Source organism: Pundamilia nyererei, unplaced genomic scaffold, assembly GCF_000239375.1.
Source record: "Pundamilia nyererei isolate P.nyererei 1_Seehausen unplaced genomic scaffold, PunNye1.0 scaffold00160, whole genome shotgun sequence".
NCBI lineage: Eukaryota > Metazoa > Chordata > Actinopteri > Cichliformes > Cichlidae > Pundamilia > Pundamilia nyererei.
In genome coordinates, this window is record NW_005187561.1 from 205,029 (window position 1) to 232,167 (window position 27,139).

The window sequence follows — 27,139 nt, forward strand, 5'->3', positions numbered from 1 at the left end:
ATTAGGCATGCCACACAGATACACTACAAACTGAGCCAAAGTCATATCCGGGAGCAAAATCAATGTTTCAATCTCGTCTACCACTAAATGCTGTTAGAGAGCATTAGTAGGACGTTAAGAGAATTCTCAGGACATAATACCACTGCCTGTTAATGGCCAAACACAGAGCCGTCATACAAACCAGACTAGAAGAAAACATTGTCTCAGACTGTGAGTGTCTGTGTGAGGGTGAAATATAGACGGAAAGGCAAACTGCTTTTACGGTTTGTGTGTGTGTTTATGGGTAGGTAGCACAAATCAATCCCCACTGACTGTCCCGTGCAGGAAATCGAAGGGAAATTTAAGCCACGCTGATTGCTGTGAAACTGTTTGGCAGGCTGCCCTCAAAGTTTAATAAAGACTGCATTCTATGATAGCCTCTCTATTTTCTTGTCTCCCACTCTCTCCCATTCTCACCCATTCTCACATACTGGTTCTCATATTCCCACGGGTGATCCTCCCATTCTCACTGTCGCTGCTGACAATGAAAGTATTTTGAAATAACTCCAATGAATTAGCCATTCTGCAGAACATACAGGAACATGTAGGCATGCTTAGCACACATTTAAATAATGTGTGCCAAACATCACATTTTAAAAAATGCAACGATTTGGTTAAAACAATGCCCTTTTATAGCTAAATGTCTTTGAAATCTTTTTAATCTTCAGTGCTTATCCAGCTATGGTTGTCAGGGTGGAGCGTGTCCCTGCAGATAAGTTCCTTACAGTAAAATTCCCTAGCCAGTCAGCAGGTGCTAACCACTCCAACTCTGTGCTAAAAATGTGTGAACACAGTAACAACTGTTGTAACATGCACACCTGAATGGTACGGCTATGTCAAAGCTAGATAAAGCCCTGTGTTATCACAAAAGTTATGACATAGTTTATTTGTGCAGTAAATTGAATAATTTACCGCAAATTTTCTACTCTTACTGAGGACTCAAAAGACTTTGACACTACATTTGCCACATTTGTCCATTGACAGACATTCATTTTTACAGCTTTGTACCTATCACACACACACTTCCACACATTCACTAAAATTGGACTGTGGACAACTTGGGGTTCAACATCTTATCCAAGGACACCAGAGATCAAACCACTGACTTTCCAGGTTGTAGATCTACCTCCTGAGCCACAGGTGCTTTACAACTGCTTTGTATCACCAAAACATTTACAAATTACAGCAGTATTGTCCAAAACTCTTGAACCACCTCTCATTTCTCTCTATTTTGCTTTCAAGAAGGGAGACCTTAACTGTAGTCTTGAGCAAGACAGCTGGAACAGCTACGACCTTAATTGCATCATTGGAAGGAATTGGATGGATGGGTGGATGTATCTTGAATAATAGCTCTCCAGACTTTCTGAAGGTCTTTCCAAGTGTTTCTTTTAATATTGGCTGCTTTTTCTCTTATTTTCAGTCCACTCATTTTACATGACCATTTTCAGAGGAATGTTGTTTTGATTGTTATGCCACTTAACACTGTCCCATGAATCACTCAAGCATAAAAAAGGCATCTAACACAGTGTATGAGCCAGTGTTGTCTATACATACAATTTAGCGAAGAGCTCTGTTGTCTCACTCTGAGTTATCTAACTCAGAAAGGTGAAGTGAAAGTTATTACTGAGTTGATGACAACACAGTGTTATCCTAAAAAAATATAAAGAAATAAGGTTGTGGATCTACTTCAGTACTTACAATCATTTTGCACGTTAGCAGACAATAAAAAAATATATGAAATCTTTTATTGATATGTTAAAAAGTGGCACTGGCCATTTTAAGAATTAAAATAAACATATAAGCATTTTTATGCCATTACTGTATATCCATATGTAACTTTCACTTTGCTTCATGGTGATTTAGCCCAAAAAACAATGTCCATTGAATGTCTGCCTGTAGGTACCTTGTTCCCAATGGAAGGCTTCTCTCAGTGATGTATAATGAAAACCCCATAATCTCAATGCACCTTCCTATTGTTGCTTGTCTATGCGTGGCGCAAAATAAGCCGATTCAAATAACAACCATTAGATACTGCTCTAATGATTTGGTCTTTCTCTCTACGTCTCTCTCTTTTGCCTTCTGCTCTGGAAATGAGAGGATAATGAGCACTGAGTGGAGAGGCTCTCACTGCCTCCACACGTATACAGCAAACCCAGCGCACATGTAGGCACACACACAGGACTGAGTTACACATGCACATGCTCACAGGGGAACATTAGCAAAATTAGAGTGAGAGGATATGCAGATGGTGCTCATTATGGCCTGCTGCCTGTCAATAACACTTTACACCAGCTAAAAGAAAGTACAAAAAAGAAAAAAAAAATAGTGTCAGCCCCCCATGTCAAACACCTTCCTCATAACACCCCATTTCTCTGTTCTTTCACACATGAGGTGAGGAGATATGGTGTCATTCGTGATCCTTTAACAGTTTTTTCCCTGTTAAGGGCAATTGGAGGCAAGTGAAATGCTATTTTAAAAAAATGCAGTCTAAGTCAACGCTTATCTAACGCGCAATATGGCATAAAAGCATATGAATACAGGGTGACATGCACTGATATGCTGGCTGTGAGCTTGGTGGGCATCCTGCTCCACAACCCAGTGCATTTCAAAGACTCTTGCTGGCTCAGGTATATCCAATCTGCTGCACTTGGGCAGACACAAGAAAAGGCTTTTCTCACTTCAGTGACTCACCAGTCCTTACGTAAAATAGCAATATAGCCTTCCCAAAGTGCCTATAGACCTGCCAACTCACAGGCTTTGCTTCCAAAGCAAAATCATCTGTTGCAATACTATAGGGTGTCTGATCTTAAAAGAGTGGCTATTTGAAGTAGGAGCCAGGAAAGAGAGTTATGTAAGAAAACACTATGTGTCTAAAAACAAATTCTTCACAAGATAATTCAGCATCATTTCAACCTGCCTCATTCTCATTAAAGAAGACTTAATGTGCCCATTTCCATCTCTATCATGATATGCTTAGACTCTACTAGACTAGCTTTGTGTGCTTCAGAATTCAAACCTATCTTTATTTGTCCTATGCTGAGTCTTGATGCGAGATGATCCTCTGTGTGAAGCAAGTAGTTTTAGCTTCCTTGCCTGTTCCACATGAGACGACCATATTAGGAGTAACCACTCTCACCGACATGACACAGACACAAGTTAAAAAACATTTTAAAAAAGCAATCTGAAGCCTGAGCTTTAGTTTCACAGGGATTACTTAGTACAGCGGTCCCCGGGCCTCGGACCGGTACCGGTCTGTGAGTTGAGGCTCAGGTGTGAAATGTATAGTTTTCAGGGTTTTTATCGGTTTTCAGCGTTATTTTGTTATCATTTTTATTGTTAACTCGGTTTTCCTGGGTCTTTTCACGTGTGTTATGAATAAATCGTATTTTTTTCGGTACCAGTACTACTTTTATTTTGTTGTATTTATCCGCGACACCTTAAAGGCCGGTCCGTGGAAAATATTGTCGGTCAGTGGCGCAAAAAAGGTTGGAGACAGCTGGCTTAGTACATATGCTCACATTATTATTTGATATAGATATAGTGAAGCACAGACTTACGCAAAACAGCTCATATTAGGGCAACTACCATGAGCTCCCTTCTGTTAAAAAAGGATTTTTACTCTACCTGGAGATACTTGCCAGCTGACCTAATAATCACCATAATTACACCTAAGTCCATGGTGACTGAAATGTAGGACGAGACATGGAATGTCCACGTCAATCTGAGAGGAAAAGCAGCCAAATTTACATCTGGTGTGTTGGGATGGGCAGAGTTCTGGAATCTTTTTCATCATACGTCACATATTTGTTTACTCTGTGAGGCTGCGGTTAGCTCTCCAATCAGTGTAGGTGTTTGTGTTGGAGAAGTAAAATGCATTTTAAGACATTTTAAGTGTTACATATGTGACAATTTTTGCGACCTTTTTTGCAACCTAAAAAACCAAAAAAAACAACAACAACAAAAACAAGTACCAAGGTCTTTAGTGACCTCATAGCTGTTGAGAGCCATGCAGTTAGCAGCAGTGCAGCGGTTCTTTGGAAGTTTGGATGGATGTCATACCTCCTACACCAACAATTTTCTTCATTGTCTGCAGTAGTTTGTGGCACGAGTGAAAAGCTTACCAGTAGATGACAAATTTTTTCCGTTGTCTCTCTGTCCTCCTCTCTCTTGTTTGCACTCGTGCCATCTTCTGAAGCTTTTAGTGCACTTAGGCTAACACTATGTTACTGTCAACTCAGTACTAACTTAACATTATTTCACTTCACCTTTTTGTTGTTAGATAGCTCTACTGCACAGGACCTATCATTTGTGTGAGGAGATGCACTTACAGTGAGAACAGGGACAGGAGAAACTAGCGGACTGCAAATGGAGTATTGAGTAGTCTATGTGCTAGTGCCAAAAATCTTTTGATTTTTCATCCAGTGATGACAAAAACATGTTGGCTTACCCCAAATTTAAAGTGAAATACATGAAATAATGATCCTTTTTGAGTTTCACACTTGTGATAGTAAACATGTGTAGTTTTGAGTGTATTTGTACTCACCTTCACAGGAGAGGCCGTGAGATGTGACCCCAGACAAACTATCCTTACAAACATTGCAAAAGGTGGGCCGTGCATGGGAGCAGGCGTACCAGTTGTGCATCCCTGAGAAATGTTCCACATTAAACTGTGCTGTCTGGCAAAGGAGAGGTGAAAACAGCAGTCACATGTCACAAATGTAAGCATGATCAAAAAGAAAAAACATTGAACATTGATTTACAGACACACAATTGATACTCGACTCCTTTGTGGTATACTAGCTTTCTTTTAGAATAACTATTATTCATTTTCCCCTAACACCATGACAACATTAGTTAGGAAAGTGCCTGGTATAAGAAAAGAGCCTCCACAGGAGAGAGAGAGCCTCCACTTCCTTAGAGTTGTTAGAGTGACGACTTTTACAAAAAGCTACACACCCAGGTCAGATGAACTGGATGCCTCTACACATTAGTATATGGAGAGGTCCTACTGTGGAGCAACAGTGTAGTGTACCCATGTGGGTGTTGCATCTGCAGTAGTTGGCGCAGTCCTGGATATAATTGGTTTTTCACAAGTACAACTGTAACAGGTGCTTACAAACTGGGGTACTTGCATTCTTTAACAGTGTCACATAAAAGGATACAGCAATTAAATGCTGCTGTGTGGACATATTGGCAGGAGTGCGCATGCTTGTGTGTCTGTGTGTGTGCGTGTGTTTGTGTGAACATGTGTGTTCCCTGTGTTGTGTGAGCTCTGGGGTTGCTGCAGCACTGCAGTGCAGTAAGGGGGTGAGGGATGGGGTCTTATATAAGATTTCCCTCTCAAATCAAAGGCATTAAAATGCAGCACAGCTTTCTTCCTGTGCTCGCCACATCACCTCGCTGTCAGTGCACAGCCAGGATTTACAGTCTTCTTAACATATTCTGTTGACAGTGGAATACGCTGAGCAGTTACGATCAGTTTTGATGCTGGTAACATGTTTTCTAGATTCTTCAAGAAATACTGGCTTGAAGTGAAAAAAAAAAGCTTTCAAATAGGCATCTACCGAGTATGTTCTGTGTTAGAAAGTCATAAGGAGAAAAAACACTTGGGAGAATAGGATGTGCCAATACAGTTTTTCTTACTGTTACTCTGCCCAGTGTCGAACATGTGACAACATGCGGGTGGAGGCGTGCTTATGCATGTGCTGCAGCCCTATCTGAACTCCGCATTTCTATGTATCCCATCCCCAAAACTGCCAAACAACCCCCCCCCTCCCCTCCACAAACACACACACACACACGCACACACACACACTTTAATCTGTTGAACTGGACCTTACCTCGTAATGCTCTCTGGACTGGACGGACTTGAGCGAGCTGATCCAGTCCTCCATCTCTTTCCTGTTCTCAGCACAGAGGATGAGCCTACGGAACGGAGTGATCACCTGGAGGCAAAGGGGGGAGGAGGTACGAGAGAGTGAGACAGATACTGTGGCTAAACAGCGAGAGAGCGCAAGCGAAACAGAGCTTAATGTTTCCAGCTCTTTCCTCTTCAGCCTGCGGTACCTCTGAGTGGAGAACAACCGGCTCTGTCTTTAAGAGAGAGCAAGGATGTAAAGCCCCCCTCCCTCTTTCTCTCTCTCCTTCGCTCTCTCTCTCTCTTACATACATACACTCTCTTTGTCTCTCATTAACTCTAGCTCACTCACACCTTCTTCAGTTAAGTCTCTTCCCAGCTCTTCATGAGGCTTTGAGGCAGATATGTGCTGACAGGCAAAGAGCCTCACTAAAGGCAAAGAGCCTCTCTCTCTCCCGTTGCCTCCTCCTCTCTCGTCCTCTACTTGTGAGCATGTGTGTGTGTGTTCGTGTGTTTAAAGGACAGTGCCTGTAGATAACCCTACAGACAAACAGCACCCTTTCAACAGCCCATCACTTATTTATGCTCACTCATCTCTTCCTTCTCTCCATTTCTTTCCAAGTCATTGTTATCTTGATTTACATTAGTGAGAGGAGAGAGTTGAAATACAGGCACGGCTCACACACACATACACAAGATAATCTCACAGCACTAAAACTGCTCCAACCACTAGCTTTCTATCTGCAAGAAATGCTTTGTCTAAAGCAGGTCACTAAATACAAATGCCATATTTTAAGTGGACTGTATTACCAAATGAGATAATAATTAAAACCATGTAATTCATTTATTGAGCTATCCAGTCTGCTTTTTGGACAAGTGTGGAAAACAAAGTGTAAAAATAAAGAGCGAAATTTAAAATACTGTCTACAGAGAAGCTGCTTGTGAAATCTGTAGACTGTATAGATAAGATGGTCATAGCCACAATAACTTGAAAATTGGCACAGCATTACTTGTCTGATACTGCCTCTAGTTAAATGTTTTATTCATTGTTATTTTTGATTTTTAAAACCAACTGTGACAAACAAGCAATACTAGTGCATCATTAGTAGGAACTTATTACTCACAAGGTATCTCTATCCTAAAGCTTTTTCACTCTAAATGGGCCCATAATTCACAAAGTGAAAATGAAGCTATGTTGAAAGACACAGAAAACTAGCAACTAAAATTACAAATCACCAAGAAAGAGGTCACAGACTGAGACAACTGGGTTTCCGATTCCGATTCCATTGGAAGGATTTAGGTTTAAATGACTTTCATGTTGGCTTCACATGCTTTTAAAGAGCTTGGGAATCATAACGCCAACAGGTAACAAGGAGGAAAACACACTAACAAATGGTGAAACAAAACATCCAAATGACCTGGGAGATTAACAACACAATAGGACACAGACAGATGCTAAACAATTAGGCTAAGGAGTGTTATTAGGAAGGATAGATCCATATAAACACAAAGAATGGTCACTTTAGTTTTAGGAGCTCTTGCTCTTGTTCCCCAACATTTTCTCAGAAACAGTTTGTGGTGAATTACGATACATCAAAAAAAAAAGCTAAGAATTATAAATTGCTTGAAGCTTGCATTGATGTGGGACTCAGACATTCAGCCACTGAGCCATGGCTCTGTGGTACACACAAAGATTGCAGGGGAAAAGATGCAGAAAAGTATATACAAGGTGTCTTTACACCTTGTATATACTTTGTTTTACTTCATATTTAATACTTTACTGTGTAGCATAATGTTTTGCTATGTAATAATAACTTAACATGCTCTACCTTGTAGTTAAACTGTACTGTGAATCTGAAAAATAAAAATTTTTTAGATGTGAAAATAATTTTCTGTCTTTTATGATGGCAAAATGTTTCATTGCAACACTTTGTGTTCTTGCAGCAGGTGCAGGATCTCTGTTGATACTAGTCCGAGGGAACAACAACATCTTCTGTGTCCGAGGTATATCAGATGCCGAAGTGGTATCCAGTCATGATCACACTCTTGCATTTCAGAAGCTGTTTAAAAAAAAACCCAAACCCACAAGATTTTCTTTGCTTCTAGCTATGCTCATGTGTATCAGCAAAGTATCTGCTGTCATCAAGCAACATATATTTTGAAATTTTATTGATGGTGATGTTTTTCCTTCATCCAGCTGCTACCCAGACCAAGCTCCATGTTGCTGCTTCCGGTCTAGAAAGAGCTCCATACCGTTTCGGTCATACATACAGCTGTGAATGAGCAGATGAGCTTCAATGCCCACAACGTAACTTTCAAACCCAGAGGCAGCATCTACCTCTGTCCATTATTTTATCAGCTCAGACTTGTGTGAACAATAGTCCAATGATGTATTCTGTATACAGTTAAGGACCTTAGTCAGTGAAATCTATATGTGAGGAAATACTAGCCTCTAAACAAAAGATCATTGACACAGATGTTATATAGGGAGGAGACAAGGCACTTAAGGAATTCTGAACAGAAATCTACTGGAGACTAACTTTGACCAAAACAGTGCAGACATAATTAATCTCTTTTTGATATACATATACAATTCTATGCACTTATATTTTGCAATCACATACTGTAAAAACGCAGAAATGGAAATCAGGAACATAAATAAAGGTCTGCATCTCCGCTGTGTCTTTATCTTCTGTTCTGGTGCTTCTCTTTGAGGTCACCTCATGTGCATATTTTAATTTACTGTTACATTCTTCATTGCCATCATCAAGTGTTTTCATTATCCATTACTCAGAAGAAACAGCACTGTCTTATTACTCCCTCCCCTCTCTCTCTGACTCACTGTGTCGCATTGTGTCTAATAAAACAGCCTCAGATTTTACACCTGCTTTCATCCACATGTTACATTTTTAGGTGCAGTTTGCTCTGCTGGAGCTAATCCTAGGAAGGATAGTTCACAAGCAGTCAGTTATTAAGTTTCTGTTCCCTTCTTCAATAATTTAAGAAGAAGCAGCCTATAATATAGTGCATCTGGAATGTATTCACAACACATCACTTGGTCCACATTTTATCATTTTACAGTCTTATTCCAAAATGTATTAAATTCATTTTTCACCTTTTCGCCTTCACAATTTTACACACAATACCGAAAATTGACAAAGTGAAATTATTTCAAATTTATTAAAAATGAAAAACAAAAATATTACATGTATATACCAAGCCTTTGCTCAGCGTTTTGTTGAGGCACCTTTGGTAGCAATTACAGCCTCAAGTCTTTTTGAGAAGCTCAATAATAATGAATGGGGAGCATCAGCTTGTTTTCAGATTTCTCCAGAGATGTTCAATCAGGTTCACGTCTGGGCTCAGGCTGGGCCACTCAAGGACAATCACAGCGTGGTTTCGTAGCCAAACATTTTCTTATCTTGGCTATGGATTTTTTTTAGCTTTGTAAAGACGTTTCACCTCTTGTCTTCATAAAATGTAATGAAATCTGGTTGCTTTCTTTCCAAGAACCTACACAGACATATAGCTGTATTTATCTTTCCCTCAACCTTGACTAGTGTCCCAATTCCTGCTGCCAAAAAACATCCCTACAGCATGATTCTGCCACCACCATGCTTCATTGTTCATGTACCTTTTTCATTAGGAGTAGTTTCCATATTGCCACTCATACACGTTTGATTGGTGGTGTGCAACAGAAATGGTTGTGTTTCTGAAAGGTTCTCGTCTTTCCACAAAGCAACACTGGAATAAGCGCACGACCGTGGCTCAGGGGGTTGGGAAGCGCATCTGTAACCAAAAGGTTGCTGGTTCGATCCCCGGGCTCTCTGTCTCTGTTAGACACTTTTCCCTACCGCCTACTGGTGTTGGCTAGAGGGGCCGATGGCGTGATATGGCAGCCTCGTTTCTGTCAGTCTGCCCCAGGGTAGCTGTGGCTACAAGTGTAGCTTTCCTCCACCAGTGTGTGAGAGTGAATGAATAGTGGCGTTGTAAAGCGCTTTGGGTGCCTGGAAAAGCGCTATATAAATCCAATCCTTTATTATTGTGCGCTTTGTCACCTCCATGACTAGGGCCATTCTACGCTGATCCCTCAGATTGGCCAGGCAACCAGCTCTATGAAGGTTCCTGGTGGTTGATTTATTTACAATGCTGGAATTGGAATAAGGCTGTACCATGACAAAATATGGAACAAGTGAAGTGTTGTGAATACTTTCCAGGTTCAGTGTAAAAACTGCACGAGGAAAAATACATAGCTTTGCAGCTTTTCCTCTAACTTATTAATGTCTCCAAATATTCATAGACTTCAGCTGATTAGCCTCTCGCTCTCTCCCTGATTTTTGATGCACCATTTCAAATGCACACCACTTGTAAGCAATACACTGCTGTGGAGCTCCAATCCTTTCTTAAATTGCATCCTTTTTAGCAATAAGATGACAAATGTGTTACAGTGCAGTCCACACAGCCTTTGGACTAAATGCATCCATCAAAGAAAAAATGAGTGAGACACTACCCCTAACTCCCCCTCTGTCTTTCTGATTGCAGGCCTGTTTAGACCTGTAGCAACCGAGGCTATTACAAGGTGTGGAAAACAGCAGGTGCACAACAAACCCGTGTCACTATGGCTGCAAGTGTGTATAGTGTGCAATGTTTATTAGGGTATGTGTATTTTAGGGTTTTAATGATACATCTGGTGCTGCACTGCCTTTCTTTCTGTAGAAAGGTTTCTGTTGCTCACTGACCATCTGGTTTGCATCAACATGTTTCAAATAGCCAAAGCTCTGGTGGAGGTAAACTTATGTACTTTGTTACCTATATAACAACATTACTTTCTTTAAGCTACAAAATGAAATGTCCTAAACTGATAAACTAAGACTTTTTTGGTTCTATATTTTATTGCTTTGGATATATAAAACAAGTGAACCATGGAGTGCATTTACAGGGTGAGTGTGGCTCAATAGGAACTGAGTAATAAAAGACTGAATCTACACACTACATAATAAAAAAACCCATCTCGTTGGACTTATAGGGCAGACAACTCAACACAAATACTATTAAAATGCTTCTCAGACTGACTCATAAGAATGCGACTGTAGTTTTCTCAGCAGTGAGACCAAAATGAATTTCTGTTTAATCAATTACCTCACAAAAACACCAAATTCTTACAATTTAACACAGCTTGTAGTCTATTGCTATTTAGTACTAATGCACACATGCACACATTTGGATGCATCTCAACATTAAGCTACAAAGAAACATGAAACATCAGGGAGTCAGTTATTCTCATTAGACACACTTTAGTAGGAGGCTACTAAACCCTATAAAGCAGCTCTGCCCAGTGACAAAATGTTCATTACATATTAAGGGTCAACCATGTGTGAATGCACATGCAGTGCAGCAGAGTTATATAAAAATGGATGGCATGACAAAGCTTACATGATACCCACACTTTTAACTCTCCAGTTCTCTAGGAAAGTCACTTTGAGTTGAACATGCTAAAGAAAGTTTATACACCGATCGGGCAAAATTACTAACATTAACAGGTAAAATAAATAACACTGATTATCTCTTTATCGTGGCACCTGTTACTGGCTGGGACATATTAAAGCAGGTGAACATTTTATCCTCAAAGTTTATGTGTTAGAAGCAAGGAAAATGGGGATGCATAAGGATTTAAGTGAGTCTGACAAGGGTCAAAATTCTGCAGTGGTCAGGCTCATTGATGAGCGAGTGAAGGCTGGCCCATGTGGTCAGATCCAACAGATGAGCTACTTTAGCTCAAAGCTGCCTAAAAGGTTAATGCTGGTTCTGATAGAAAGGTGTACACAGTCCATCATAGTTTGTTGGAATGTATGTGACTAGAGATGGAGACCAGTCAGGGTGTCCATGCTGACCCCGTGCTGTCCACTGCCGAAAGCCCCAACAATGGGCAATTTTTTTTTACATACCATACCCGGATGCACTATGGGAAGAATGCAAGCAGACAGAGGCAATGTGATGCTTTAGGAAATATTCTGCTGGGAAACCTTGGGTCCTGTAATCCCTGTGGATGTCACTTTGGCACACACCACCTACCTAAGCATTGTTGCAGACCATGTACACCCATTCATGGATGCAGTATTGCCTGACGTCTGTGGCCTTTTTCAGTAGGCTAATGCATCATGAAGAAAAGCAAAAATGTTTCAGGAACAGTTTGAAAAGCAGAAGGAGGAGGTGTTGACTTGGCCTCCAAATTCCTCAGATCTCACTCCAATCAAGCATCTGTGGGATGTGGTGGACAAACAAGTCCAAACTATGGAGGCCCCACCTCGCAACTTACAAGACTTAAAGAATATGTTGCTATAATCTCAGTGCAGATACTATAGCACACTTTCAGTGGAGTCCATGCCTCAACAAGTCAGGAATGGACCAACACAATATTATACACACCACAACAGACAGGTGGTTATAATGCAATGCCTGATCAGTGTATGTATTTACCAGTGCAAATTCTTGTCTTCACAGAATCCCTTCCACATAGGAGGTCCAACTATTGCAATCAGATTGAATGTGAACACCCCACCACCATTTCCAAAAGGCTGTCAACTTTGGAATACCCACAGAAAAGGCCACCTAGCAATACTGTTACTAAAATGGAAGTAGCATTTGTTATACTTCATTTCTGTTGCATTACAGGTTCAATAACACCAGTCTTCAGTGACTCACTGTGTTAAAGCTTGCTCTTTGTCTCAAGAGGTTCATAAGTTTCACTTTCAGTTGTTTTAGTTTTCTAATGGGACACAAGCAGGGGCGATTTTAGCCCATTTTTGGGAATGAATCAAAGCACCCCCAAAGATTTCTTACTTTTTTTTGACAATATTTGCTGTTTGTGGGACACACTACTAAAAATACAAAAAGCATACATTACTTAATTGAGATGGAACATTTTAACAACAAAAGTATAGACAGCCAGGTTCATAATGGATATGAGGAAGTTTTTTTCAAAAAACGGAGCCACATTCAGGTAAAAGTGTAAAATTAAATGATCCGTCAATAAAGGATAATGTTAGATCAGTGTTTCAATATTCATATCTTTTATTAGATGTACATGTGGTTTGGTTATTTGCCTTTTGGTTGAAATTACACTGAGAGAGGACTTTTTTATTAGTGATCTTAATAGTTTTTTTTAATCTAATTGAATACAAACTATTTGTGTATGATTGTCAGTCCAAAGAGGGAGAGAGGAAAGAGGGGAACATGAGGAGAAAGTACAAGTTCAGCAAGAACCAGGTAAGAAAACAGACAGGGAATACTAACAGGCAAAACAGAAACTGTTAAACCGGCAAAGAAAAAAAAACCCAACTAATTTTACTCATACAATCTGGAAGTTATGTTGTCCCATATTAAAGCTGCTATACAGAATTTGCAAAACAAACTGGGTTGTCAGCCCTGGCACTGCATTACCATAGCGAACTTCAGTCAGAGGAAGTCACGGTTGCCAAAAACTTTTTGAAGCTCAAGAGTTAGGCTGGTGCCACCCCAGATATGTTAACATTGTACAATCTTCTGGATAATCAGATCTTCCCCACAGTGAAAACTGTAATTCAGGTTGCCCTAACAAACCCAGTTAGCAGCTGTAGCTGTGAGAGGTCATTTAGTGTCTTAAGTCAGCTCCATACCTGGCTGAGAAGAACCATGGGTCAAAGCAGACTCCAGCACCTGGCTGTGATGTCAGTTGAGAAAGAGATACTTGAGAGACTTGAACACCAAAATGTGATAGACAGATTTGCCAACCTCAAGGTGAGGCGACATAGGTTAAAAGAAAAGAAAAAAACTGCAGAGCCATAGTAGTATCTGCAGTAAACATCTTTTCATACATTGTATACTTCGTACCAAAGGCCAAGGTGTCTCCATTTTTCTAATTTTTTAATAGTATTTTGTACATTTCAAGGACTCTTCTATTTTTGGAGTGTATTTTTTATGTATCTGTATTATATTATACATACACATTAAAAGTGAATCTCTGTCCAAAAAATGCACTCAGTTTACTTTTTACTCACTATGAGCATCGTTCATTATTCTCCCGCAGTAATTAAGGTTAGGATATGTTTTTGTTTTTTTAATTCCAATCCATTGTTCTTTGGCAGTAGTAGTCTTTAACAGCATTTACATAACCTTGATCAGATTTGATGGTTTTGTTACAGACTTTTCAAAAAAGTGATGTCATGTTTTGTGACGAGGACCCAGGCACAGAGAGACTTGATGAATTTAAGAATCTTATGATTTAATAAAGAAATTTGCCGACTTGCACAGAGATGGTAAAATTATGATGACTGATGAAGACAACAGACAATGAGGACAGGGAGGAACAGGGGTTTAAATGCACCAAGGAGACAGTCAGAGGGAACTCCGGACAACTGGAGATATTTAAGGATGCAGGGACTGACAGAGCCAGGGAAGAAGTCTCATCGTGACGAGTAAAGTTTATCTTGCCTGGCTGGGCAGCTCTCTGGGTGCTCAGCACCCCCAAAGCTCTGATTCTAGAATCGCTCCTGAACACAAGTATGCTGACACAGAAAAAAAAAAGTTAAAATCGCATGAATCTCAAGTGAAACAAAGTGTAAAACACAGAGTTTCCATGAACCTTGTATCATAACATAAATTAAATAAAAGATAAACAAAATTACTTTGTATTAACTACAGAATGTACTACTGGGCAGCTCAATTAAAATCAATGGCTGCCTGGATTATTCATGATTCAGAAATGCAGTGGGTATCTATGGAAGAGTATTCCTTACCAGGTATCTCCCTTCGGAGTCTCCCATTTCTCAACCCAAAATCACAGAAAAAAATTAAAATAACTAACCCATGGGTCAAGCACACTGTAAATATTTGGAACCAAGTGTTAAAAATGCTAAAAGGGAATTTGACCATGTCTCGAGCTGTTCCCATAAATGGAAATGTTGAGTTCCTTCCATCGTTGTCAGATCGGAGTTTTGAAAGGTGAGTGGAGAAAGGATTGATTACAGTCAATCAGCTGTTTGAAAAGAATACTCTTAAAAGTTTTGCCCATCTAAGGGCCAAATATGCTTTATCCCCAGGGGTCCACTATAGATATTTCCAGTTAAGGGACTAAATTACAAAGCATAAGAATTGGGACAATATTAGAAGAGAACCAATCGGGTTAGAAAACCATTTTATAAAACTGCTTGAAAAGTCAGGTACAATGAAAAGCCAAGTGTCTTTGATTTACCAGAAACTGCTGATTGACATGTCTGATAATACCTATCATATAAAACAACAATGGGAAATGGAACTTGGATGATGTCACATGTCTATACAATGGAACGGATAACAGCTCAACTACAACTAAAAGTGCCAACCTTCGAGAAAAATGGGCTCCAATTATAAAATATCTTGACAGGACACTCAGGCCTTAACACTGTTACATCTGTGCTAAGGAATGTAAGTATTGGTATGTATGTATATGTATGTTTTTCCTTTGAAATTAAGTTTTTGAATAATCCTCACTATTATATACTGCAAATTTGGTCTCAGGTTATGTTGTTGCTGTGAATTGCCTTGTTACTTTTGGCAATAAAAGTAAAAAAAAAAAAAGAAAAAAAGAATTACTTTGTATTGCTTGAGATGGCTTACAATCAATTTTAAGTGGTGCCTATGGAAGACTTATGATGAATTTGTATTAGCTCTGAATGTTTCCATGCCAGGCTCTTTAAGTCTGCACTCTAATACCCCTGCTATCAATCAGTCTGGAATGAAAACATGATCCTAGAATTCTAAATTTAATGGTAGTAGTATTCACAATAACCCAAGTTCTAGGTCTTTCATCAACAAACAAATTTGAAAACAGACAAACTTAGACATGAACTGCATTTAATAGCGCCTTTTTTGTAAATAGTAAAATATGACTTGCTGCTGCATGTTATTTTGTGTGGGGTTTTTTTTTGTTTATTTTAAAAAATTATTCAGAAATGTGCATTTTAACCCAACTCTGATAGTTCATACCCTTTACCTTCTGTTTCCTAATAAGCCTTATTTCTGTATATAGCTTTTAGCTCTAACAGATGTTCTTCTGTGGGAATCCTTCTGGTGAGAACACTGCCCAACAGTTCTGCTAAATGCTCAACTGAAGCATAATATTTTTCACACTGAATGTGGTTATTGTCAAGTTAACAAAGTTATGTGTTGCCAAGTTGACCGGAACACTAGCAGATGTTTATTTTAACAGAATAAATTCTAGCAATTCACAAATTATGTAAAAGCTATGGAAACAAAGTTCATTCAAAGATGTTAAAATCAGGTTATTTTCTTTATTATTTTTATTAAGGGAGGAACACCTGAACTGGATAAGTGGAATAGAATGGATGGATGGAATTTTATTAAGGTTAGCATGTTCCATCTAAAACACTTTAAAAGATACAACTTATAAACATTTTATAGATTCAACAATTGGTAAAGCAAAAATAAATAAATAAATAACTGAAAGCTGCAGTCCTAATTAATAAAAGTGTGGAGTAAAAGCTCCCTGACTCTCATTTCCTCATCAGTCAGCTTAATCACTCATGTAATCAATCTGTCTCAGGACCTTGAGTCAATATCTGTTTTTTTGGAGGGGGGGTTGCTGAGAACTGAACAACATGTTCTGAAAAATGAAGCCATGATGAAAAATTGTACCAGCTCTGTCAAACATGCTTATCTGCATTAATGTGTTTTTGTGTATGTTGAATATTGTCCTCTCCTTGCCCTCACCCAGTAATAAAGTTAATGACATTAGGATTCTTCCTCTCCTCTTAAGTGGAGAAAACACCCAAATTACTGAAAGCATTTGGTGTGTATTCTCATGCTTGCTTGTTTGTTTGCAGTGCATGTTTAACTGAATCAATCGTCCATTTATAAATTATTCTGCATGTTCAACAAGAGAAAATCTCTTCTCTCTTCTCTCTCCCCACTGCAACTCTGACTCTATAACTTTTGTCTTGGAAGCTCAATCAACAGTATATTGTATGCTTTTAAGCACTATACATCTTCATTACCCCCCAGGAGCTGAAAAAAATAGCATGAGTATGGGTGTCCATTTGTGCTCTGGAGTGTGCACTCACATGCACATGGGAAAATTGATCTCTTTGGTCTTAGATCATCTTCTATCTGTTCTATCTGCTGGTACTATATCCATGTGTGTGTATGTGTATTTGTGTGTGTATCTGTGTCTTTCAGATAGTGATAAGATTTGTTGCCAGGGGGAACGGGAATGGCTGTTTCCAAAAATGGTTCCTGGCATCCCTCTGACTGACTAACTGGTCATCATGTGACAAAAAGAAGTGGCTCTATAAAGGGAACCTGGATGATTCACTGTTTAAAATAATCCTCATTTATCTTATAATGGGCCTTGTTCATTTTCTGCCTAAAACATGGTACTCTCATCTCTACTTACTTTGACTGGTTATTCCTGTTAAACAAAATATTGCAAAACACATACACCAACCTCATTGTTTAAAATTGTGTCTGCATTTTCAATATGTGCATTTTCAATTGTGTCTGCATCTTTAATATGAGCATCCAGCCTATACCTCATAGCAGATAATTATATTTTGGGATAGGAAATGGGGCGTTTCCTGTACCAGGCTGTAACAAGCTTGTTAATACTCTAATGTTAACATTTTAACATGGAAGTCTGTGGGGACTGACTTGCTTTTTGTAGCCAGCCTCAACCACTCCATAAACTGTAGTTTTTAAAATCTTGGTGTTGGTCTCTTTTTCAGCCCAAGAGGCTGCTACTTCTGATATCCTCTCTCTATGGCCAGGAGTAGAAAACATCAGCAACAATGACCCAATAATCTGGAACACAAGTCACGCTTTAGACACTTTCATACACAACGCAGTAGAAAATCAGGCTGCTCACTCCCTACAACACACGCACAGACCAATGCATAAACTGATTAAATTCACATTCTGCAAACACCCAAAATTAAGCTAACGTGAATTTCCTAAAGATTCCTCGTATGGATTCAAAGGAAACATTAAAAAGAGAGCCGAGCAAATAAGCACGAGTAAGTCAGCGTGAGAGGCGGCTGTTCCTGCAGAGGATGGAACGAGTTTGTGGGTTCGGGTTGGGTTGAGCCTTTCCTCACGTGGACTTCAAGGTGCTCCCTGTCTGCGCGACAACGACAGCCTCATTATACATTCACACAAGCACATATTCACCACAAAGACCTAAACATATACACACACAAGTGTATTCCAACATATACACTTGTACAACTCTGTGTTAGAGCATAACCACTCATAAAAATACACAGATGAATGCATTCTTGATTTTTTTAAATCATTTTTTACTCCTATATCCTTCGTGCATTAATCTTTTCATTCAAATAAGGCAATTTGTAAAAAAAACAGCTGAAGAATTTATAAGAATGCAAGTGAAAAATATTCCTTTTTCTCAGTTTTTTTGTGACCATAACATTTTTCTTTATGTTGCTGGTAGGTTACTAAGAGGTCCGCTCAGCTAAAATACAACCATGCACATTAGGCACACCGAGGAGTCATGTGCAGAGCGCCTACACGAACATGCACGATGAAGCGAATCATTTATGTTTCAAGCCTTTCAACCAATTAGCACCAACCTGCACAGAAGGCGTCAGCAACATCATTCATCCTCGGGGGACCAACTGACAGACAGAAAACAACAAGAGACCACACAGACAGACAGACGGACACAGAGACTGCACAGTCAAAGTCCTGCAGTGCGTCCTCTGCAGCACCGCTCTCTCTTTCTCTCTCTAAGTCGTGCTTGCACAACCTGTCTGATGAATCCTGGTCTCCCCCGGTTGGTGTGTGTGACCGTGTCTGGGTTGACACACGTAACCACAAGTCAAGAGTGTTACAGCTTCAGGTGAACTACCTTTAGGTTTTTCTTTCACTGCCCCTCTACTGTGGTCCACCCTATTTTCATTTCTTCTCCGTTCTCGCGCTCCCTTCCGTCTTCCTCCTCCTCTCAGCGCTCGCTCTTGCCTCAATCTCTCGCTCGCTGCCCTTTTTTCCCCCTCTTTTCCCCTGGGAGAATGTGTGCGGATGCAGTCAGCAGTGGTGTGACATCACTCCAGGATTTCCTTCTGCCTTTCCATCTTGAGTCAGTCATCCTCAATCAATAATAAGTGTAAAGCATTTTTTATTTATTTTTTTGTCAGGACCTTCTTTCCCCTCTTTCTTCACATCTCCACAGTATTTAGTCCTTTTTATATTTTTATCTCCCCTCTCTCCTTCCTTCCTCCCTCTTCTCTTTCTGCCTCCTTGCACTCACCTTCTAATAAGATGCTGATGCTCATAAGGCAGCGTTTCACATCCTATCACAACTGCACACATATAATCTTATTTATGAATATGGCAGGGGTTTAAGCTTTGCCAGCCAGCCAATGAAGCGTTTCAAGCCGATGCTAAAAATAGCTCCGTATTCTCCTCCGGGCACCATTCTCCTGCCTACCCCCTCCGCCTCTGTGTTTCTTATTATAGCAACAACCGAGGAGAGAAGAGACATTTATAGAAAGGACACAAGCTCTTTTATTTTCTGTTTTTATCCTTGCTGCTTGTAATACTCTCATTCACACACACTCACACTCACAGCTTCTCGTTCTTTTCAGCCGTCCATTCACAACCACATCACCCGTTTGGATGTGCCGTGTTGAGAGGCATTTGACAAAAACACAAGGAGCAATGCTAATTAGCAATCTATGGTAATGTTTTCTATTTATAACTAAGACTGACCTTTTCAGGTGTAAAGCTTGTCAGGTGAATCACTTCCCTTAAAGGGCATATCCCATGTTTTGTTAACCCTGATAGCTAGCTTTCCAGCTAAATACACAAAGACTGTTAGTCTAGGTTAAGAAACAATCATCTTCTTATTAATAATTCAGACAATCCGTACATATGCATCTATCTGTGCTCTTCTCCTGTTTCGACAACCATTTACAAATTCTTCATAAAATCTTGCTGGTGTGATGTCATGGAGCACAATTTAACTTGCCAACATTTACGTTTCAAAACTATGAGATTTGCAAAGTAAAGGGGTTTGGAGAAGTATGGAGACTGGATTGCAACATCCTTTCTTTCACTGTTTTCCGTGATGTTTAAACTGATTCTGGCGATACTATTACACTATGTTTCAGTGTTTTTCAGTGTTGCATCAGTGGGAGATGGAAAGTCCCTGAGAGACGGTCTTAAAATAAAGGAGAGAAATGCTTGTTGGCAGGTATGCAGTGTAAAAACAGTCGTAGTTTGACGTCATTTGGAGGAGCAATTCTCATATTTTGGCTAAAAGTTGTTCTCTATTACCAAAGATTTCCCAACAGTCACTGCTGCCAGCTCCATTTTTTGAACTTTGAAAACATTTATTGACATTAAAAAATTTCCAAACTTCTTAAATCTGAGATAAAGATTCTCAACTAAGTGCCAAACCCTACTGACTACTATGTGCCAATATTGTTTACTTAGCACAGTCCTGTTGTGAACCCTTTGCCTTCATCTAGGTGTTCTGAAACCTGATGTGATGAATGACTGATGGATTTGAACAAGGGGTGCCGCATCATAGGTTGGTGATATGTGAGTCCCATGATAAATCACCCTGTTTCACTATAACAGGCACCATCATTTACAAAATGAATATCTTATTCAATAAGATGTGAACTCAGTAGCTTTCATCATAGACCACGGGACATGAGGACAGTTTTTTCAAAGATCTAGCTACTGCTGGAATTCTTTTTGCAACCAGAGGAGTCGCCTCCTACTGGTCATTACCAAAAATGTAGGTGTGTGTATTGAGTGTGTGTGTGCACATGTGTTGTCGATCAACACTTACTGTGAAGCTGTTGTTGACATTCTTAGTGCTGGACTCTGCAACACTGGCATCCGACAGATCCACCTCATCAAAGATAAGAGACTGCAGAGAAGAGACGGTGTGGTGGTGGTGGAGGAGAGGAAGATCCAAAAAGCAGGAAAGGGCACAGAAGAGAACACGAGAGTGAGTCTCTGGAAATGCACAAGGCCGAACGTAGCCTATTGTTACTTGTATACTACATCATGAAGACAGCGGTGACTGGCTGTGAGGTAAATGTTGTTTCATGGCCACACCAAAGCAGTCCTAAAATGAATTAGTTAAACCTTCTAGTGTAAAATGGAAGCAACTGTAAAAGTCATGAAAAACATAAAAGGACAAACTTGCTTTCTAACACTGAAACTTCCAAAATGCTTCAAAGCTGAGAAAAGCGGATGGATTTACTTTTGAATTCAGTTTTAAATGTAAATGTGACGCTCAGGGAATTTAAGAAGGAGGAAAAAACAGATGTGCCACCCATCAGCTCTGGTTTCCTACATGACACGTGTGGGTCATTATGACATGACTAAATAAACATCATAGACCATTTGGTGAGCTGTTTTTATAACAGGCATTTAGGAATTGACATCCTGGGAGATACCGCCTTTAACACCCACCTAAATACTTTGGCCAGCCAACCTAAATGCTTTCCACTCAAGAAAAGCTGTTTCTTATATTCTTACATTGAAATGACACTAAATTTAATTCAATTCAATTAAATTAAGTTTTATTTATATAGTGCCAAATCACAACTACGGTTGCCTCAAGACACCTAGTATTGTGAGGTAAAGACCCTACATCGTCAGCTATCACCTAAAAAGTATTTTCATTTCCACTATAATAGAAACAATGATTGGGAGCATGTAAAATACCTTACTGATTTTTATTTCCCCTGAAAATCTGCACAGCATGCAGGTCTGTTGATAATGTGTGATCACATCAAACACCAAACAGCAGAGCAGTTTGGAGGCAATTTTGAAACCAATTTTTAAATTGTTCCTCCTCGTTTATCTGCAATGATCCGTTTTCCAGTATGATAATCAGATTGAACTGAGATTTCCTTATGCTTCATTGATGTATACTTCATTGATAAGTATCACAACTGTCAGAGATGAGTGTAACATTGGAGATTCAAGCTTAGGAACCTGACTGGAAATATGCTCATCCTAACCGTGCAGTTCCATTGCACTTGAAAACAATTGTGTTATATTACAGTTTGTGCCTATTAGAGCAAAATCTGTCTTTCTCTGATACAATTCTCTTCCCTAAACTAGTCAACCTAATCTAGAATGGACTGGTTGATTAATTGGATGATAGTTTCTCATTCAGCTAACTAATTCTCATTTACCAAACTACTAACACGGTGAAGTGCACTACATCAATAGCCTTTCAGGAGTGATCCATTACTTCTGGTGGACCAAAAAACGCTCTTCTGTTTTCAAAACTGAGGACTCTTCAAATCTGAAGATAACATTTGCAGCTTACATTTACCAAACATTTACTCAGTTTTCTCTATACTAACTGGAAGAATGACAAAGATGTAAAATGGCTTTATTTAGTTACTAGAAGAAAAGTTTGGATCAGTTCACACACTTCAACTACCAGCAAGGTGTGGTATCTACTGTAAAAGCATTAAACTAACGTCTGAGTGTTAGGATATTTGACCAACATTCATGTTTATTGCATTTAGCTCGTCTACTTCTGGTATAATTTTTTTGTTTAAAATAATTTAAAATGACTTATATATTATATAGCATAATCTGGATTTTTCTTTTTTACATTTAGAACAAGAAAGTCACTGGAATAGTGTGCACCATATACTGGTTTAGACAGTAATTAGTCTACAGATGTGAAACAGATGTTTCCAGTAAATTACAATGTTATTAAGGTGGACTTTTTAGTTATTGTGTAGATTTTTATGAATTTATTTTATTGCATTTCATCACAGTGAGCGATTCTGAACAGGGAAAAAGCTTATGGTCAAACAATAAGCCTAATTTTTCTGGGACCCATAAAGTTAACTCGGTTTCTTTTCATGTCCCTGGAAACCCATCACCACAACACAGATACAGTATGAGGCTATCAACAGGCTTTCCCTCTTGTGTTTTCCTTTCTCCACCTAAATGAAAATAGTATGAATGACATGATGGTTGATGTTAATGTGCTTTATTGAATTTCTGTGTGGTAGAGGAGCTGGAGCCAGACGGAGAGGAGAGCCAGAGTCTGCAAACAGGAACATGATATCCTAACAGAGCTGTGATGTGTAAGGCATGCAGCTGAGCTCTTAAAGAGCCACAGGCCAAAAACCAATGGCGTCAAAGGAATGCCCTCTGACTGTGTGTGTGTGTGTGTGGGAGGAGTGCCTTGCTGCAGCTGTCAGAGGGAATGCCCAGCTAACAACACTCCACGGGCCTGGCTGGAGAGGGCTACTAGCCAAGGCTTACTGTGTGGGTGTGTGTGACAGCATTTACACATATGCCTACAAATGCATGCGACCTAAGTGTGAATGGCATGCCAACACAAATACTGTCCCCCTGTCACAGCACTCTGTGCTGCTCTCCCTTTACATCACGTGTGTGTACCGAATGTTTGTGTGTGAGTGTTTTGTTGACATACTCTTTCTCCCTCTCTCACATTCACCACACCATCCCAATACACACGCTAACACACACAAACGCAACTTTGTGTACCTAACTGTCTTGAGGTAAGCTGTAATGAAAGCCGACAGTGAATGGTGGACAAAGGCGAGCATCCTCTGTTACCCATAGATCCAGAGCTTTGCTCAGTGGCAGCATCTCAGCAGCTTCAACAAGCCTCCAATCCCTGTACCCTGTCCTTCTCACAGCAGGTCATGTAATGACTTACAGATTGTTTCATAACTGATTGTTTAATCTAGCACGCAATCCAGAAATCTACCTATGACACACTTAACTTTTAACTCTGATATTTTCAGTCTTCAAATCAGGACTATGAGTCCAAACCAAAAACAAAACGACTGTCACATTTTGTCTCTCTTTGTGCTCATTCTGGACCTTTAATGTAATTGTGTTTTTGTCACTTTTTGGGATAATTTTGTTTGTAATTGGTATTTTTTTTCCACCTGTCTTGGTGATCGTTCTGTGTATGAGTTTACTTCATACAGAGGCTCTGGTGTCCTCTAGGGTGCATTAAATAAGCCATCCATGGAGAAGAGCATAGCTTGTTTTACAAAATGTGATGCTGAGATGTGGCCTTACGGATGGATCAATGAGGAGGCCAGGCTTCTTAAGCACAGGGCAGCACAGCCAGCCAGGCAACCTTGGAAACACCAGAGTGTAGTGATGGACATGTAGGGGACAATGAGCACTTATTTATAGATAAGAACATCTTGTCTGGCTGTGACACAAAGAACATGTTTACTTTAACATTTTGGATTATTAAATGGAACCTGTTATGCTTATTTCCAACCCAATATTCCGAACTTGTTGTTTTGCACTTAAAACTCAGCCGCAGTGCATTCATGGGTAGAGTCAGTGTGTCTGTGCATAGCTTATTTAGCAAGTCACAAATGCACAACAGTGGCAGAAGAGATCAAAAGTTTCACAGCTTTAGTACTGTTTACCTTCACTGGCAACATCTTAGATTATTACTTGGGTTTGGCTGGGGTTGCTCTGACTTTCCAAGTTGGTAATCAAAGTTGAGGGAGCATTCCAGAAAGAAATTCCAACTGGGAACTCAGAAATTCTGACTTCTGACTTAATCTGGAACACACTATTAAACAACAGATGGGTGGGGCATATGTGCACAGCCTTATTTAGGAAATCCCATAGACAGCATATAAAAAACAGAAGTAGCTACTGAGTCATGAGCTGTTGGCTTTGGATTCTGCGTTTGAAACTTCAATGTTAAGTGTACTACCATCATATTTTTAGCGCCAAAAGTGACCAAATTTAGTCCAGAGGGTGGATTTATCAGCAAATGTACAGTTGGTTAGCACGTTGCATTTACAAGTGGTAGGGGTGCAACGTTCAAACAAGTTCAACAAAAGCACGAGTCCATGTCAGCATCTCATAGTGGTGGAGGTGACGTTGAAAAGACAAATATTAGCTGCAGCTACCTGTGTGAGCACACCTGTGATTTAAAGCAACTCTGCCAGTTCAGAATTTTAACATGGCAGTCTATGGGGACTGACTCACTTTGGAGCTGTCTTCTCTTGGGTTCGTGCAGACCACAAGCAGGACAGGGAGATGAGCAGGGGTCCAGGTGACACTCAGCTCATTGTGGGAGTGGCTGGTAAACAATGTTGCTGTTTTCTGATTAGCTGTGCTCATACACTTTCTTTAGAGTTGATTTTCCTTCCTCATCCTTGCATGAATACACAAAGCCTGGATTTATGAGGCCTTCTTGCCTCAGGAATGTTCTTCCAGACATTCCAGATGCTTTGCCGTGTTTCCCCTTGGTGAGTGGACTTTACAAGCATAATGTGTCAAACCTTCAGTTCCTAGGCTCTCCAAATCAGGCCGTTTCAGACTACCACCTCGTGGAGCGTGGCTCTATTTAAGTCTTTGACTACAAAAAACTTCATGTTAAATAATTGACTACTATTCAAGAATTTAGATTTCTTATTACCTACTGAAACCAGGCAGTATGACTTAGACATACTCCCATCAGTAAATAATTCTGGAATTTTATTTTTTCCTCTACTATGAATTTGTCCAGATTGGTTATAGTTGGTGATTTTAACATGAATATTTGATGAATCACTCTGACCTCTTCGCTAGAAGTTTTACCAGTATTATTGATCCTTTTAAACTCGGCATGCATTTGGCTTGACACATAGTCAAAGTCCTGTGATCAGGACCTGCTGGCTGTGCATCACACGAGGCTGAGAACTAAAGATGACAGGGCTTTGGGAGAAGTGGATTCGAGTCTCTGGATCTTCTGATGTTGAGCTCTTTGGATTTGATCTTCTCTTAAAAAGCAGTTAAATCTGAGCTGATTTTTTTGCTGTCATGTTTTTAGTATTTGGGTTGTGAAACATTTTGTGAAAAGTGTTCAAAGGTGCTGTATGAATAAATGTCTACTTGACTCAGGAAATAAGGAAATCCATAACAGGTCACCTTTAAGTTTAACTTATTTTTCCTTCTTCCAGCACAGCCATCAAGACACTCAAGGCATGACAAATAACACACACTGTAAAGCAATGAAAGCCACACTCCTCACTGAAGATAACTTATATATAGCCCTAGTTAGGGCTATCACTAACTTTAATTAACAGGCTAAACTAGGCGTGGCTTTACAGTCTCTGCCCAACCTCAGATTATATAAAGCACATTCATGTCATATAGTAGTGAGTTCTTGCAACCTCCTTTGCTGCATTGTTGATGGGAAGAATTTTTTTCATCTTATTTTATCCATAAAATATCCCACCCAAATCATTATTTTGTGTCAGCAAAAATTTAAAGTGACTCAAGAAAAATAATAGAGGATATTCAATCCATCTTGAGCCTTTAAAGCAATATGGCATGAATGCAGCACTGTTTTATACTGGTAAGTGGTTAAGCTGTCCTGGTGGTCTGGCCCCTGGCTGTGCTGTGCTGACCCGAATTCTCACTAGGCCTTCCTCAGATCCGCTGGCACCCAGGGGTGGGGGGGAGCGTCGTGCGCCCGTCCAGCACACGGACAGAACTCGCCAGCACACGCGACTCCTGGACACTCTGCGTAGCGCCCGCTCCTGCCAGTGTGCCAAGGCACTGCCAGACTAGTGCGAGTGCAGACAAACGCATACACACAGAGGTGCACATACACACACAAGTTCCAGACCGAGGAGGTTAGATTAGAGGTAAATGGGAAAAAAATGTCAACAAGAGTCAGAATATCAAAGGTTAAAAGGTTAAGATCTCCTTAAAATAAAATAAATGTTTAGAGGAAAATTAAACACATTAATGGAAAATTAATTGAAGTGCTTACAGGTAGAGAAATAACTGATCTAACAGAATTTGATAGGTCAAAAATGAGAGCAGGGATGTAAATAAAAGTAATAATTAAACACTGAATAACAGTGTCATTCTCATACCAGTACATAAATATGAACAGCCGCTCGCTTAGCTTAGCCTAACATAAAGACTGAGAACAGAGAGAAAGCAGCTATCCTGGCTCTGTCCAAAGGTAACAAGACACACCTCATAAAGCTCAGTAATTAACACAGTGTATCACCAGGGTGGGACTCCTTGCTAAGCAACCACCAGAGGCTCCAGGATGTGACAAGTCCCATTCAGAACTGTGTCCAGAGAGCTTGATCAAGGAGATGATACAATGCACCTGATTTTAAACCGCCCTGCCTTCTGTATCATGTTAAAGTTTACTTGTTTTTAAAGCACTACATTATTACACAACTCTTGAGC

At 39.8% G+C, this 27,139-nt stretch overlaps 1 protein-coding gene across 1 annotated transcript in view; it reads right to left on the reverse strand.

Annotated features, from left to right (window-relative positions):
• The window catches only part of dgkh (diacylglycerol kinase, eta), a 59,832-nt gene extending 33,340 nt beyond the window's left edge, over positions 1-26,492 (reverse strand). Inside the window, exons 1-4 of the mRNA XM_013913932.1 lie at positions 26,338-26,492; positions 20,742-20,822; positions 5,880-5,984; positions 4,583-4,715 (exon numbers count right to left, since the gene is read on the reverse strand). Of these exons, the coding sequence (XP_013769386.1) occupies positions 4,583-4,715; positions 5,880-5,933 (187 nt within the window). The 5' untranslated portion in view covers positions 5,934-5,984; positions 20,742-20,822; positions 26,338-26,492. The remainder of the gene's footprint in view (positions 1-4,582; positions 4,716-5,879; positions 5,985-20,741; positions 20,823-26,337) is intronic.
• Between the last annotated feature and the right edge of the window lie 647 nt (positions 26,493-27,139).